Source organism: Cynocephalus volans, chromosome 1 (assembly GCF_027409185.1).
Source record: "Cynocephalus volans isolate mCynVol1 chromosome 1, mCynVol1.pri, whole genome shotgun sequence".
Lineage (NCBI taxonomy): Eukaryota > Metazoa > Chordata > Mammalia > Dermoptera > Cynocephalidae > Cynocephalus > Cynocephalus volans.
In genome coordinates this window covers 261,861,834-261,878,555 of record NC_084460.1, presented here as the reverse complement: position 1 = coordinate 261,878,555, position 16,722 = coordinate 261,861,834, and the positions used below count along the sequence as shown (strand labels likewise).

The window sequence follows — 16,722 nt, the reverse complement described above, 5'->3', positions numbered from 1 at the left end:
AACTGGATTGAGAAGCACAACTGAGGAAAGTTTTATTTTCTTTTTAAGAAATAAACATTCTTTATTTGAATGTTGATGTTGTTCCAGTATAAAGCAAGGCATTGCTAATTCAGTACTCAATAAAGTGAAAGGAGATTGAGGGGTCGCCCTTCAATAGGAGGTGAAGTAGTGTCTCCGCTGCTTACAGATCGAGGACAGAACGGTATGGGTGCCATTGCTAGAAGATTATAGATTTGGTTACAGGAAGATGATGACATTCTCAACTATTAAAATGACAATGTGTGAGAAATTTTGGAGATAGATAGTTCATCCTGAAAAGGAGAAAAGCAAACTTAGTAGAAAAACTTAAAATTTTTGAGCGTCTATGTGAGATTAGTGATCATGAACCAGTAATGTGATTTTCCTCCAGCAATATACACCTACTTGGTACAAGCATGAGGGTAAACAATTGAGTTCCAATGGGATTGTGGTTTTGTCAAGTGTGTAAGATGGGGCAGTCGAAGGTATTGGAGAGGATGTAATAATGATCATAGATTATAGAATCTAAGTTGGGCGAGAAGGAATAGAAGATATGAGGGAGCGGATGGGTAGTGAGAAGGGTGTGGGTTCAGATATCGGAGGTGTCAATAAAAGCAGAGAAATACAGCCTCGAGGAGGGTACCTGATCCTACATGCTGGAAGCAAAGGATGTGTTGATCAGACAAGAGAATATTTAAAATCAAGATTTCTTTCACAAGTGGTGCCATATCTAATAATAAGAACCTAGTGGCGTTGCCATGGGAGAGTATGACAGACATAAAGTGGAAAAGATTACGGATGAGGACATTAAGTGACTAAGAGGCCAGGCTATTGGGTAGATTATTCACATGTATATTTTTAAGCGACTGATGATCGGGAATAGAGGTTCTTTCCACTACGAGTAAATACAATGGAACTCGAAGTTCAAAAAATAAATCAGAGATTTTTTTTGTGGTCATTTACTTAACTGGGAAATCCAAAAGGGTGAACAACAGAATAGGCATGTAAGGAACACATGATATGGTTAGGTCTTTTTCTTCTTCTCTCCTTCCCTTTCTTTCTACATCCCCCAATCTTTCTCTCTCTCTCTCTCCACACCTGTCTTTCCAGCTCCTTAGGTCAGGGTTATAGTTACAGACATGGTGAGAAGATGTTAGATTCAGGAAATGTATTGTAGGATTTGCTAGTGGATTAAATGTGTGATGTGAGAAAAAGGCAGGAGTCAAGGATGGCACCAGGGATTTTAGCTTGAACAACAGTGTGAATAGTGATGCATTTATGAGTTCGAGAAAATGTGGGGACGTTCTGGTAGAGTACGTTGCTGTTTATTGATTAAGCAATATTTTGGACATGTTGTCTTTTAGACCTCCAAGTGAAGATATCAGGCCAAAAGTCAGATATAGGAGTCAGGAACTCAGGAGAAAGGTCAGTGCTGGAGAGATAAACTTGGGAGATTTCAGTGTATGGATGATATTTAAAATGATTGGACTGGATGGGGACAATTAGAAATAAAGTGTATCTGAGGACTGAGGGAAGTCTATCACATGAAAATCAAAAAAATGAGAAAGAACTGGAGGAATACGTCCAAGAGCTCTGTGGTAATCATGGTGACTGTAGTTATAACAATATAGTGTACACTTGAAAATTGCTAAGAGAGTAGATTTTAAGTATTCTCATCACAAAAAATAAATATGGGAGGTAATGTATATCTTAATTAGCTTGATTTAGCCATCCCACAATGTATGCATATATCAAAATGCCATGTTGTATACCACAAATATATACAATTTTTATTTTTAATTAAAAAAATAAATTTAGAAAAATATAAGAAAGAATTGGCAAGGAGGATTTAGAAAAAGTGCCCACTGAGTTAGTGGGAGCATAAAAAAGATAGTCATTCTGGAAATTGAATGAAGACACTGATCAAAAAGGAGACAGTGACCAGCTGTATTGGAATGCTGTCCAGAGACCGAGTCAAACAAGCCTGAGAGTTCACTCCAGGACTTGGCATTGTGGAGGTAATCAGAGCTCTTGAGAGTGGTGTACTGGGAATGAAAACCTCACTGGAGAACATTCTAGAGAAATTGCGAGCAGAAAAACGGAGCACTAGTTGGAGGGAATATAGGATTAAGGCTGATATTTTTTCAGATGGGAATTATTGTAACATGTTTGCATGCTAGTGAAAATAATTCATACAGAAGGAAAAATGAAGCATGAGAAAGTTTGAAATTGCAGCAGCAAGAACAATGTCCTTTAGTAGATGTGTGAGTAGCTCATTAAATCCCAACTGATATAAATAAAAGTAAGTACCACCTTAACATATATAGGGGAAGCACAGAACATCAAAGACAAAGAAAATCTTAAAGCTAAAAGAAAAAAGAGAGATTATCTATAAATGGAGTACATATACATTGAAAATAGAATTCTCATTATTTTGGAGAAGAGAGTTGGGATGACAATGGAAAGGTTGTGAGTGGAGTATTCTTTTTTTTTTTTTAAAGAAAATGTAATTTATTAATATTATTTTTTACATTCTAGGATGTTGCTGTGGAGCAGCTGGGAGGGAGGGAGAGAGGGGAAAGGGGAAGGAAATGGGATGGAAGGAGGAGGAAGGAGGAGGGGTGGGATTGAGGACTGTGGCAGCCCCTTCATTCCCACAGGGGAGACTGCAGGGGCTTCCAGCAGTGACTTGCTTATTGCCGGGCTGGGTGCAGATGTCAGGGGCATGTGGCAAAAGCCGTCACCCCCACCGTCCCAGCTCAGGAACCTCGGGCCCTTCATGCTGCAGTTTGGTGGTCCTCGCTGGGTTGGTTGCATGTGTCGGGGAGGCATGGCTGAGGCCCGAGGCCCCGGAGTTGAGTATTCTTTGAATGCCCTTCTCCAAACCTTCTCTTTATTGAATGAAAATGTATAGTTTTAATATTAATTAGATTTTGCACTTTGGGGAGCAGAGGTTTCATTGTAAATGAAGTCCTCATCTATACAATAAGCACAAAGGTGGTGCAACATTTCTTATTTCACAGAGTTTTTAAGAAATTAAGTGAGATGTAAACATCTTAGAACAATGCTTGGCACACAATGAGATCAATGTAAAATATACTGTAACCAATGTAAAGAATCATTAATGAGTGTTCTAGATTGATTTGTGTCCTTCCCCTCCCACAATTTATATGTTGAAGTCCTAACCCCACGTACATCAGAATGTGACTGTATTTGAAGATAGGATGGTAAAAGACGTATTTAAGTTAAATTGAGGTCATTATGGTAGGACTTAATCCAATATGACTGGTGTGCTTATGAGAAGTGGAAATTTGACATGACAGACAGAAGACAATATGAAGACACAATATAAGATGATATGAAGACACAGGCCGTATAAAAGTCAAGGAGAAGAGGTCTCACAAGAAACCAACCCTGCTGACATTTTGATCGGAAACTGTGGGAAAATAATCTTTTGCTGTTAAAGTCACCCAGTCTGTGGTACGTTGTTATGGCAGCCCTAACAAACTAATACTGTGGGAGGATTTATGTTCTTTGTGTTTTTGTACTAAGTCTTCAAAAGCTACCTTTAAACACCTCTCACTTCAGAAGAGCCACATTTCAAGTGCTCGGTAGCTACAGGGGCTAGTGGACACTGTTTTGGACAGCACAGCTCTGCAGAATCGAGGGATGGCAGATGGAAGAGCAGCCACTGCCTCCAGGTGGAAGGGAGAGTGCTCAAGGAACAAATGTGGAGGAGCCATCCCTTCCCCAAAGCTTAGATTCAGCCCTCACTGGAGAGGTGTGGCTGTGGCCCACTGGTGGCAAAGACTCTTGCTGAGGTGCTGAACGCCTGGGCTGGGAAGTGGAAACCACTGCTGGGATGCTGAGGGCTTGAAAGGAAGTCCTCCTCTGTGGTGTTAAGTGACACTTGTGGAGAGCCACCCACAGGGATGCCAGAGAAAAGTGCTGGAGAGTGTCTGCCCCTAGGTCAGCCACGCATCACAGGCCGGGAAGGTGTCCACAGGCTGCTGGCAGCTGCACCAAGGGAACAATGACGAAAAGCACTGGCACCAGGAAGAAAGCCCCTTCCTCTTACAGTGTCCCTTCAGCACTCTTTGCAATATGCTGGATGTCAAAGGGGAAATGTTTTAGGGTCCTGTCACATATCCCAAAGGATGGCAAAAAGGGTAGATTTGGAGCTGAGAGGCAATAAACTGACAAATGGCCAAAAGCACCATTCGTTTTATCTGCTTTATAGATGACAGCATTCTGTTATCATTCTCAGCACTGCTTCCTCTTACCCAGACAAAATCCCTCCCATGGACTTACTCACTGATGCAATAAAGTTAGCAGCACTTTTCTCTGAATGTTATTGCTGAAAAGCACAAATTTTACTTATGGTAATTTGAGGTTGCATTAACTTAAATTTATTGTCACCTTGGGAAGTGAACCTTCCTGGGGGAAAAAAAAATAAATGAAGTTTTAGCCATGGAGGTGGAAGGTGGGGCATAGTAAGCTTTGGACACTAGATTCAGATAAATTCCCAGAAGAAGATATGACTAATTCTCCATGAAATTCTCTTGACATCCTTGTCAAAAATCAATTGCCCGTAAATGCATGGGTTTATTTCTGTACTCCTAATTTTATTCCTTTGGTATATATGTTTATCCTTATGCCAGTATCACACAGTCTTCATTACTGTAGGTTTGTAGTAAATTGTGAAACCTGGAAGTATGTCTGCTGACTTTGTTCTTTTTCAAGATTGTCTGACTTTTCTGCATCCCGTATGTTTGCATGTGAATTTTACAATCAACTTGTTAATTTCTACAAAAAAGGCTGCTGGGATTTTTGATAACGATGTGTTGAATCTGCAGATTATTGGGGGAGGGGCGAGTATTGCATTTTAACAATATTACTCTTTGACTCTCTGAACATGGGTTGTCTTTCCATTTATTAATGCCTTCTTTAATTTCTTTCAATGATGTTTTATAGTTTTCATTATACAAATTTATATTTCTTTTGTTAAATTTATTCAAAGTATTTTATTCCTTTTGATGCTATAGTAAATGAAATTGTTTCTTAATTTCAATTTTGGACTGTTCATTGCTGGTGTCTAGAAATACAATTAGTTTTTGTGTATTAATCGTGTATCCTGCAACTTTGATGAACTCATTCATTAGGTCTAATCATTTTTGGGATTTTCTGCATACAAAATTATACCTCCTGTAAGCATACATTTTAGAATATTTTGGGGTGATATGTGCTTTATAGTAAATACTCTAAAATTTAGTTAAGTAAATCAACTTTAGCATTGACAGAGTAAATGGTTTTGTTTTTTCATATTTTTCATGCAGGATAAATCATCCAACACAGAAAAACCCAAGCCAGTAGTAAGATTTCTGCCACAGTTGTCTACGGTAATTTACTAATATACTATTATACTTTATTGCTTTCATAACAATGTTGTTTAATAGTTTTCAAGCTTAAAAATAAGTTACTGAATTTCTGATTATGAAATCTGTGCTCCATTTGATTGTTTTCTGATGGAGAAATTCTGTGAGGTACACATCTTAGGAAAAATAACTCTCTTAACGAAGTAACCAAAGCTATAATTTCCTAGTATATACAGAACATTTGAGTATTTTGAGTAAAAGAATTGCCAGGATGGACAAGCAGAAGGAAAATTGGAGTTGTGAAATGAGGACTTGGACTAAGGCTTTGGCCATAATGGCTCTGTGAGAGTCACCTCTCTTAGCCTCAGTTTCTGAATCTGAAAATGAGAAAAGTTGATTTGATGATCTCTGAGGAGATGGATCTTCCGGTGCTACAATGCTGTGCTACAAAAGACTTTTTAGGTCTTGGCATCCTTTTTCACTGTTTTGACCATGAGTTTTCATTGTCCTGTGGAAGAAGTAGTTAATAGACATTCTTGGTTCATAAAGTGCAGGACAATTTAGATTTTACTGTAATAAAATTTACTATCTAGTAATTATGTTGAGTTTAATGTTATTGAGTTCACTCTATTGACACCTAAATGTTGAGTTTAAGTGGAGTTTAACACAAACATTATTCATTTTGAAACATTTTAAAAGCTCAGAATGAACTACATAGTGGAATTTGCACTGCTTCATACAGAGGCAATTTCTAATAATTTTAAATGAAAAATTCTTTCAGCTTAACAAAAAACTTGAATGAAAATTTTTATTGAATGACCTTGGACATTTCAAAGTACGTTTTTAAAATGTGAACCTATTTGTATTGATAATATCTAGATTATCACAAGTTACACAAAATAGAATTCTAGCATTTTTTTTAGTTGTGCAAATAGCTATCTTAAGTTTTCTAGTTTACAAGTCAAAGAACTAAAATGAAACACATTTTATTTTCTCTTTTAAAAATCTAACAGATTTTAAAACTGAGAGGAATTGCTGTTAGATTTTTGTTGCTGTTGTGTTTTTTGTATGTTAAATTTAAATTTACTTGCTGAATAAATATTCAGTGGTTGAGATGAATAATCCTTTCTAACCAGCAAGGCATACAGTTGTCTAAAATGCTCTTGCTGTCTGATTTAAAACCTTATACTGTGCCCATATTTGACTGTGTCTTACAATTTTTCTTCCGTATCCTTTGAGTTTTATGTCTTTTAAAAGAAATCATATTTTTAAAAGATATTGAAATAAATATTACATAGATTTTTAAAAAACAATTTTCATTTGAATATTAAGGTTTGCACTTGGATAAAAGTTCTCCGGCAGTAATTAAGATCTAGGGTGATTTTCATTACAGACCTTCATGCTTCTAGGGGTGACCCCTGTAGTTGAAATCAAGGGTGACCCAGCACTGGTGGCTTCCAGGCTGTGAGCTCGCGGCCTCGTTCTCACCCTTTCTGCACACCTCACTCATAGCACTTCTTCACATTTTAAATCGTTTATGGAGCAAGAAGGGAGTAGAAGAATGGAAGGGCAGATGGATGTATGGAAGAGCACTGAATTTTAAGTTGTCTTGGCTTGTTATCCTGTGAAAGAAGAGCCTGAAAAAAGGACTTGAATCCAGCTAGTTTATTTGAGAGGTGATCTCAGGAAGCAGGAGTAAGGGACTGGGGAGAATAAAACCAGGAAGGAGAAGTCAGTGCAACATGGACTGTCAAGTTGGCTGCTACAGTAGGCAACTGGGGTGATCCTGCCATGACCTTCTGATTTTGTAGAATGCCTCCTGGAATTGCCCACCTGAGGAGGACCAAGGGGTATCATTTATCTGTCATCTCCTACCCTGCATTGATGGAGGATTGCTCCTGGGGATGTTAACTCCCACCCTCTTCTGGTTGCTCGTGTGTGTGAGCAGAGTGGTCTATTGCTAGACTCCCCTGCTATGGCATGAAAAAGCCTCCCAGCAGAAAGCAAAGGGCATTTTCTTGAGGTGAACACTGTCATTCCTACATGAGTCGAAGCCAGCATAGAGTTGTTCACTGCAGCCATGTCTGAAATCAGAGGTGAGGCCAGGAGCATGTTCAAGGACGTGAAGCACATCATTAGCTAGATGATATTCTGGCTTGTGCTTGTGTGCGGCTGCTCATCTTGGTGAGCCACAGAATTACTATCCATAAAACATCCTACAAGGTATAAATTCTTCACTGCAGTGTAAGACCCTCACCACCTTCTCCACCCCGTGTGCTGATGAGACTGGGGAAATAGCCCAGCAAGCAGAATGGGCAACACGGAGATCTTAAGAAGTCAGGTGTGGGGGGCTGTGGTGTAGGAGGCCGGGGCCGAGCAGGGTGTTTTGGATATTTATAGTGGTTCCAGTACAATTAACCTCATTTGAATTGCCTCTGTACCCTGCTATGAAAATTCCAGGGCACTTGGACCATGCATCCCAGAACCTTTCCTTTCTTATCATCTGTAACTGCATCCTTATCAAGACTTTGCCACATCCTCATTCTCCCCAAAGGAAAGCCTTCAACTCTGAGAACACCTATTATGCCTTTTAGCTTGAAAATGTTGTGCTTGTGTTTCCCTTTATATCATGAAGTCCACGGGGAATTGTAGAAAAAAGAGCCATTGGGGGCACAGCATTGTATATGTACAAAACATTCACCTGAATTAGTGCCTGTACTTTGGGAAGTATTTTCTGAAACTCATTTCAATTTCTTTTTTCTTTTTTTGTTACACTTGTTTTTAGGCCTTGCTTAACCATTTTGTAATTTTCTAAGATAAACTTAAAATTATTTTAAAGTCAGTTTGTCCAGCTCTATAAGACTGATTTAGTAGATGGAAGTGGGGTGGGTGAGGGGGTAGGAAAGTGATATAGGTAGGTGCACAAATTATATTTCAGACGGAGTTTAAACAATCAAAAGTGCTATGCATATTCATAGGAGATCACTTGCAGTCGGAATTAAGAAAGAAAATCTAAACTTTTTGATTCTGGACTTGAAGAAAGAGCCAGATTGTAATGGAGATACTGGGGAGCCCATTAGTGGCTCTGTTAGTCAGGGTGATTAATACTAGCAGACATAACAGACAGACCCCCAAATCTCAGAGACTTAAAAGATTTCCCTTTGCTCACAGGAAGTCCGGTGTGGGTCGGGCAGCCCTCATCCCTCCCGTAGTTGCCCACTGGGCACGGAGCCTCCACAGTCGCAGTAGCAGGGGCCAGAGAGCCACAGGGGAGGCACCCAGCCCTTAACCCCTGTCCACAGGAACCACGTGGCTACAAAGTAACTGTAAGGGAGGCTGGGAAATGAGATAGTTTGGAGTATGCTGAGCAGGGCTTTGAAAACCAAGAAGAAGACTTGTGCCTCTCTCAAGAGCAGGCTTTTCCATGTTTCTGAACAGGGGAGCATTATGAACGGAGCTGTGCCTTAGGAAGGTTGAGGTGACCTTCTGTCAGTAGCATTTCTGTAAATCAAGGCCCATATTGCCTGTTGCCTGGATTGTTTTATAAGCCGCTAAACTAGCCTCACTGCCGACCTCCTTATCCTCGTGTATCTTGTTTACTACTGCCAGGATCACTTATAAAATAGCCTTTGTATGTCCCTGCATGATAAATAGGGTAACAATAAAATTGATCACCCAAAGTGAGATGTCATTAAGAGTGAAAGTGCTACTAATTATGCTCGGGCAAGAGGTGTGAACTGGGACTGTCCCCAGCAAACCGGAATTTAAGGGCACCCTAAGAGGAGACTACAATGGCTTTGCACCGCCAGCCAGGCCCACCAAGCCCCAGAGCCCATGTGCTCCATTATCTAGCACACCAGCTCTCCGGACTTGTTTCCTCCCTCACCCTTTATTCAGGTTCCTACTCAAACACGCCCTCTGCAAAGAGACTCTCACCTCCCCTTCTAGCACTTTTCTACCCCTTCTCTCTCTATACTTTTACCCTGTCTTATTTTTCACCTTTGCATGTATTGCTTCCTGACATTACACTGTCTATTCTGAAACAGCCACCTGTACTTCCACCAGAATGTTTGCTCAATGTGGAGAGGGCCTAGTTCTGTCCCGACGGTACACCTAGTGGCTTAAGTAGAGTCCAGCACAGGGTAGGGGCTCAGTAAATCATTGTTGAATGAGAGAAAGACTTACCTTCAACTTCAGTTGGGCCAAGTCCCCTCACTGCCCACCCTGACATCCCCTCTGAGCTTGCCACTGTCATTGAGCCCTCAGCTGAGTCATGCGTGATGCTCCGTCTGTCTTCAGGAGCCCCCTGGCTATCCTCTGTGGGGATCCAACTGTGCTTCAAGGCGTAGCTTCCGTCATTTTTCTTTCTGAACTTTCTTTGATTACTCTGCTCCATATCCTGTCCTAGTTGGAAGCGAATAGTTTTTAATATTAACTGGACTGTGCACTTTCTGGAGGCAGAGACTGCATTACTCCTTATCTGTACAATAGCCACACAAAACTGGTACAACAGTGCATACCTCAAAGTTTTAAAGAATTTTAAATGAGCAAATTCATGTAAACTTCTTAGAAGAATATGCAATATGTAATGTAATAAATATATACTCTAATTAATATAAATAATTATTAATGAGATAATTTACATTCTTTGTGTTTTGTGCTCAGTTTTCAAAATCTAGCATGTATTTTACACTTAATTACCTCTCACTTCAGAAGAGCCACATTTCAAGTGCTCGGTAGCTACAGGGGCTAGTGGACACTGTTTTGGCCAGCACAGCTCTGCAGAATAGAGGGATGGCAGATGGAGGAGCAGGTGCTGCCTCCAGGTGGAAGGGAGAGTGCTCAAGGAACAAATGTGGAGGAGCCATCCCTTCCCCAAAGCTTAGATTCAGCCCTCACTGGAGAGGTGTGGCTGTGGCCCACTGGTGGCAAAGACACTTGCTGAGGTGCTGAACGCCTGGGCTGGGAAGTGGAAACCACTGCTGGGATGCTGAGGGCTTGAAAGGAAGTCCTCCTCTGTGGGGTTAAGTGACACTTGTGGAGAGCCACCAACAGGGATGCCAGAGAGAAGTGCTGGAGAGTATCTGCCCCTAGGTCAGCCACGCATCACAGGCCGGGAAGGTGTCCACAGGCTGCTGGCAGCTGCACCAAGGGAACAATGACGAAAAGCACTGGCACCAGGAAGAAAGCCCCTTCCCCTTACAGTGTCCCTTCAGCACTCTTTGCAATATGCTGGATGTCAAAGGGGAAATGTTTTAGGGTCCTGTCACATATCCCAAAGGATGGCAAAAAGGGTAGATTTGGAGCTGAGAGGCAATAAACTGACAAATGGCCAAAAGCACCATTCGTTTTATCTGCTTTATAGATGACAGCATTCTGTTATCATTCTCAGCACTGCTTCCTCTTACCCAGACAAAATTCCTACCATGAACTTACTCACTACTACAAAGGAGGCAGCAGCACTTTTCTCTGAATGTTACTGCTAAAAAGTATAGAGTTACTTACAGCAACTTGCATGTGCATTAACCCGAATACACTATCACCTTAGGAAGTGGACCATTCTGGTCTGTCAGAGTAAGGGTAAAAATTATATTTTAGTGATAGAGAGAAGTAAAACTGAGTAAGCACTGGACAATAACTAGGCTCAGAAAATTCTCAGAAGAAGAATATGTGATAAAAGGCTTTGCACACCTTTTAAAGCTTTCTGTTAAGTATTGCTAGGTACTATTTTATTTTCTTGCTCTAAAGAAAAATTCTGAAATAAACACTGAGAATTTAAAAAGTAGTAGCATTTATCTGTGATTAGGTTGGATAATATGTGCTTTACTTTATAGTAGACACTAAATTTTAGTTGGGTGAATCAATTTTATCATTAACAGAGTAAACAGTTTTGTTTTTTCTTATTTTTTATGCAGGATAAATCAGCCAGCAAAGAAAAATCCAAGGCCCCAGCAAGAGCTTTACCACAGTTGGCTATGGTAATTTACCTATAAACTCTCATCGAATTTTGGCCCTTTTAAAAATGTTTATTACTTTTCAAACTTGAAAATAAATAATTGAATTTCTTATTTTGAATTCTGTGCTCCATTTGATTGTTTTTGATGGAGAAATTCCTTGAGGTACATAGGAAAAACAACTATCTTAATAAAGTAACTGTAAGCTATAATCTCCTAGTATGTATGGAATATTTGAGTATTTTGAATAAAAGCATTGCTAAAGTAGACAAGCAGAAAGGAGAATCAATGTTGGAGTCAGGAAGCGAGGGCTTGGGCTAAAGCTCTGTCCCTACTGGCTCTGTGACTTTTGGGGAGGCACTTACCTCTCAGTTTCTGAGTTTGCAAAAGAGAAAAGTTGATTTGATGATCTCTGAGGAGATGGCTCTCCTAGCACTAAAATGCTGTGCCACACCAGATTTCTTAGATCTTGGCATCCTTTTTCATTATTTTGACCATGAGTTTTCATTGTCCTGTGGAAGAGGCAGTTCCTAGACATTTTCAGTTGATAAAGTGCTGGACATGTTAGATTTTTCTGTAATAAAATTTACTGTCTAGTAATTATGTTGAGTTTAATGCCATTCCGTTACACTCTTGTGACTCCTGAAAGTGGAGGTTAAGAGGAGTTTCAATGCAAACATCATTTGTTTTAAACTGTGATAAAATATACATCGCATAAAATTTACCATTTTAACTATTTTAAGTATACAGTTCAGTGGCATTTAGTAAATGTGCAACCATCACTACCATCTATCTCCAGAAATCTTTTCATCTTCCCAAACTGAAATTCTATCCATTAAATATCTGCTCATTTTCCCTTCCCCCAGCCCCTGGTAAATCACCATTCTACTTTTTGTTTCTATGTATTTGACGGCTCTACGTTCCTCATGTAAGTGGACTCATGCAATATTTGTCATTGTATGTCTGGCTTATTTCACTTAGCATAATGTCTTCAAAGTTCATCCAAAATATTGCTTATTTCGAAAGATAATGCAGAAGCTCAGAACAAACTGTGAAATTGAATTTGTGTTGTTTTATACAGAGAAGATTCTTGATTATTTGAAACAAAAGACATTTTCACTTAGAAAACTTGAATTAATATTCTCAGATGAATTATCTTGAACATTTCAAAGTACACAATTTATTTGAAAATATGGTATTGTTGATAATGCCAGATTATCACATCATGTCTGTAGAATTGAACCATGTTTCCCCCAGTTCTGCAAAATCTATCTCAAATGTTATAGTTTAAAAGATAAAGACCTAAAAGGGAATAGACATTTTATTTTCTCTTTAAAATTTTAACAATTTTAAAAACTGAAAACAATAAAAATTGCCCTTTGTTGTGTCTTGTTAGTATACAGATTTACAAATATAAACTTAATTTAAATTTACTTATTGAACGTCTGTGGCTGAGAGGAATAATAATCCTTTCCTGTTGGGGAAGCACGTAATCATCTAAAATGCTTTTGTTGGCTGATTTAAACCTGCTTTTATGTCCGCATTTGGCTGCATCTTGAGATTTTCTTCAGCATTCTTTGAGTTTTATGTGTTTTAAGGGAAATCATATTTTCAAGAGATATTTCTAAAAATAATTTATTGATTAAAAAGATACTTTCATTTGAATATTAAGGTTTGCACTTGGATAAAAGTTCTCTGGCAATCATTAAGACCTAGAGTGATTTTCATTGCAGACCTTCAAGCTTCTAGAGGTGACCCCTGTAACTGAAATTAAGGGTGACTCAGCACTGGTGACTCCCAGGCTCTGTGAGCTGGTGGCCTGGTTCTCACCCTTTCTGCACAGCTCACTCATAGCCCCCCTTTGCATTTTCAATCCTTTATGGAGCAAGATGAGAGTGGAAGAATGGACGGGCAGATGGAAGTATGGAAGAACGCTAACTTACAATTTGTCCTAGCCTATTTTCCTGTTAAAGAAGAACCCGAAACAAGAACTTGTGTGCAGGTAGTTTATTTGGAAGTAGGAGTAAAGGACTGGAAAGAGTAAAACTACAAAGAAAGAGAAGCCAATGTAAGCAGGGGCTGTCAGGGTGGTCTGGACCTGAAAGAAAGAGACAGACTGATTTGTCAGTGTTAAAAAAATAGGTAAATTTTGCTTTAAAATCTGCCTGTCTGGGTTTATTGGAGAACCATTGGCTCCAGCAACAGTCTGTGTTCTGGTATTGCCATAATTGACTCCAGCTACTTAGTGATTGCCTTTTTAGAAAATGCAGATGCTCTCCTGTCTGCCACAGTCCCCACCACACTCTATCGTCTCCCAGCACTGAAGCTGAGTGCCAGTGACCTATCATCACTAGCCATTTCCTTCTTTAGATACCTGCCCAGATCATGTAAGTATAAGAATTTGTGACCCCTGTTTTAAACGATAAAATAAATGGGTGAGTTGCTGGAGCAATCTAGAGCAGCTTAAAGCCCTGAGAACAGGAAGACCTTTTGGAGCTGGAATGCAGAGGGAACTCATTAGCACTGGAGACCAGCAGAGTGCCTCTCATTGAAACAGAAGGCTCAAAGACACTTGCCAATATCTGGGGATGAGCAGCCTCTCTGGAATGAACACCCCTGTTTTAGGTAACAGGCACTTACATCAAGCCAGCATCAGGGCTTTTGGTAATGTCTCCCAAATGGTGCACACCATGGCCATTCACAGACTTGAATAAGATGTGCTATGGAGTGTTCATGTCTTCTTTCCAGATGTTCCAGTCTGTTTGATAAAAAATCTGTGTTTATGGATACTTAGGCACTTCATAAAAAAATGTTTTTTTCTAATATTGTTTATTAATGCTATTTAAATTTCATATTTTAGGTGAGAACAAAGCCCAAGTGGCAGCAGACAGCTCCATCATTCCATTTGACTGTAAAGCAGAATGATGAGATTCCAGAACAGTTTAGTGTTAAAAATGAACAGTCCTATGGTAAGAACTGTAATAGTCTGAATTAGATTTAAAGGAATTTTCCAAAGAAGAAAAAACATATAACATTTAGTTAATTGAGTAATGAAAGTATAAAACCTAAATGACATTCATGTCAAATAGAAAAATTTCTCCCAAATGTTTTTCCTCAGAAAATAATTGATTCCAGTTCTTAGTTATTTCAGGCTGTTATTAATGCTGTAAGAGCTGATATTTTAGGAATTGTGATGTTTATAATAAAACTTTTACTTATTGTAGTCAGAATTTGCCTCTGCATCAGAGACTGAGAAGTTTTTTTCTAAAAGGGAAGTTAATAAGTTGTAAACAGTACTTCCAAATGACTCATTTTAATGTTTTTTATTATTTTGATTCACTAAATATAGTGCTCATCAGATTGTTTACATTTAATATAAACATTTTTTCATCGTGGTTCTTTAAATTTTCTCAAGTAATTTTGTATTCTATTTTTATCATCATTTTAATCTCATTCATTTTAAGAAGATTCTATGCAAATATAATTGAAAATTTTGTTTATTAGCACATTAATCAAAATATAAAATAAATCAGTTGAATAATCTTGAAGTAGCCAGAGGTGTCTATTATGATGACATAAAATAGGAGCTGTTTAACTTCCTTCTAGTAAAAGGCAATTCATTATACTTAGGGGTATTTGAAAACTTAAAGCATAGAATTTTTTCTTGAAAAGTGCTTTAGCATTTTATTCTAAATAAATGTTGTAGCTTAATTTTTAGATGAATAATTTATGCGTTTTTAAAAAATTCAAGCTGAATACATGGATAATTATGGGAAAAAAAGCAAATCGTTCGACCAACGTGATGACAGTTGTGCTGGACCATCTACTTCCAAATCAAAGGGCAGATCTCCACATAAAGAACGAGAAAACTTTAGACGTACTCTTGTTAATGTCATTATGTAAGTACTATGAGCTAACTAACCAGTATGTGTTGCTCTAGTTAGAGCCTCCGGGAACTTTTATCCAAAAATATAAGAATTCTATGCATCTCTAAGGTTGCCTCAAAGCCTTGTCGGAATGAGGTCAGCGAAAACAGAAGTAACTAGTTCCTCTCTGCCTCGTCTCTGCACAGCTTTGTGCTAGTTGCTTAGGATGCTCTTTTACGTTCACTGCAACTCTCAAGGTGCACATTGCTATTTATGGAACAAATGGAGTTTCATGACCTATATTGTGGCAAGTAGCCCTCCCACAGAACCCCGTTCTACTGTCCCCATGTGGCGGTGTACTGGATGGCTGGACAACGGGTACTGAGTGCTTACAAAGGGCAGGAAGGGTGTTTTTGTGGGAGTCCTGTGCAGCTGGATGGATGGTGTGTGCCTGTTCTAGAGTGGTTTTGAGTTTCCTTCTGCCAGGCACCACTGGAATCTTACCAGCTTGGCCCACTTACATTGCCTTCTTGGATTACACACTTACACAAGCAGCGTACAATCAGCACCCAGGTGCGTGGGACAGACCTCTGGTTACACATTCTTAGAAAAAACTTTTTTCTACCTAGAGCCCTGACCAAGAAAGACAAGCTTTCTTGACACAATTTTTTGTGCCTGTTATTTCTAATCCTCCTTTAATTGAAGGTAGAGCCTATATTGTGTTTCAGCTTTATATAGGGTCTTGATTCGAATTCCCCATTTCGATCATCTTCTTCCCCACTTGGGCATGAAATCCAAGGTCCTGCTCCCACGAGGACAGCCATAGCCTCAGGATTATGCCAAATGCCGCACCAGGCCATTTAATTTTTTTTCCCTTCTGAGTATTCCCTTTCTTTCTTGTGAGCTCAGATACATTTAAAAAGAGCTTTATGACATATTATCAAGTGTTTATAGAATTGTACAACTGGGAGGTTTTTCAGATTATCTTTGCTGCTGTGGTGTAAGAAACAGAAGTCTATTTTTAACCACTTAACATCATGTTTTTAGTTGTGTTTAAAATTCATTTTATCGCTCTTCCCCCTGAAACACACAAGGACCTTAGAATGCTTTGACTTACCTTTGAACTTTCCTTTGCATTTTTCATGTGATTATTGTTTAGTATTTTAGTTCCACGAAGTCCTTAAATACCCATACTCTTTTTAAAGTTAATGCTTACTAAGATTTACTAACATGTTTTCTAATTTTTCAGAAAATTGCTTTTGCATTCCATGCCTCACTTCCAGGTTCATTTTCTTTTTTGCTGAAGTTCAATATTTTAGTAGTAGTTCTTTTAATGAGAATCAATGGTAGTAAATTCTAAACTTTCGTGTCTGGGAAGGTCTCAATTTTGTCTCTACTCTCAAATTAATGATTAAGGTGGCTACAGAATTAAAGGACAATAGTAATTTTCTCCCTGCACATCTGGAAAATAAAATTATTTATAAAAAATAATTGAAAAATATTGACCAT

The 16,722-nt window shown here is 38.8% G+C and overlaps 1 protein-coding gene across 1 annotated transcript in view; it reads left to right on the top strand.

Moving 5' to 3' along the window:
• The window catches only part of DNAH7 (dynein axonemal heavy chain 7), a 246,362-nt gene that overhangs the window by 9,208 nt on the left and 220,432 nt on the right, over positions 1-16,722 (top strand). The window contains exons 3-6 of the mRNA XM_063077559.1: positions 5,355-5,417; positions 11,309-11,371; positions 14,208-14,316; positions 15,099-15,246. Coding sequence (XP_062933629.1) covers positions 5,355-5,417; positions 11,309-11,371; positions 14,208-14,316; positions 15,099-15,246 — 383 coding nt within the window. The remainder of the gene's footprint in view (positions 1-5,354; positions 5,418-11,308; positions 11,372-14,207; positions 14,317-15,098; positions 15,247-16,722) is intronic.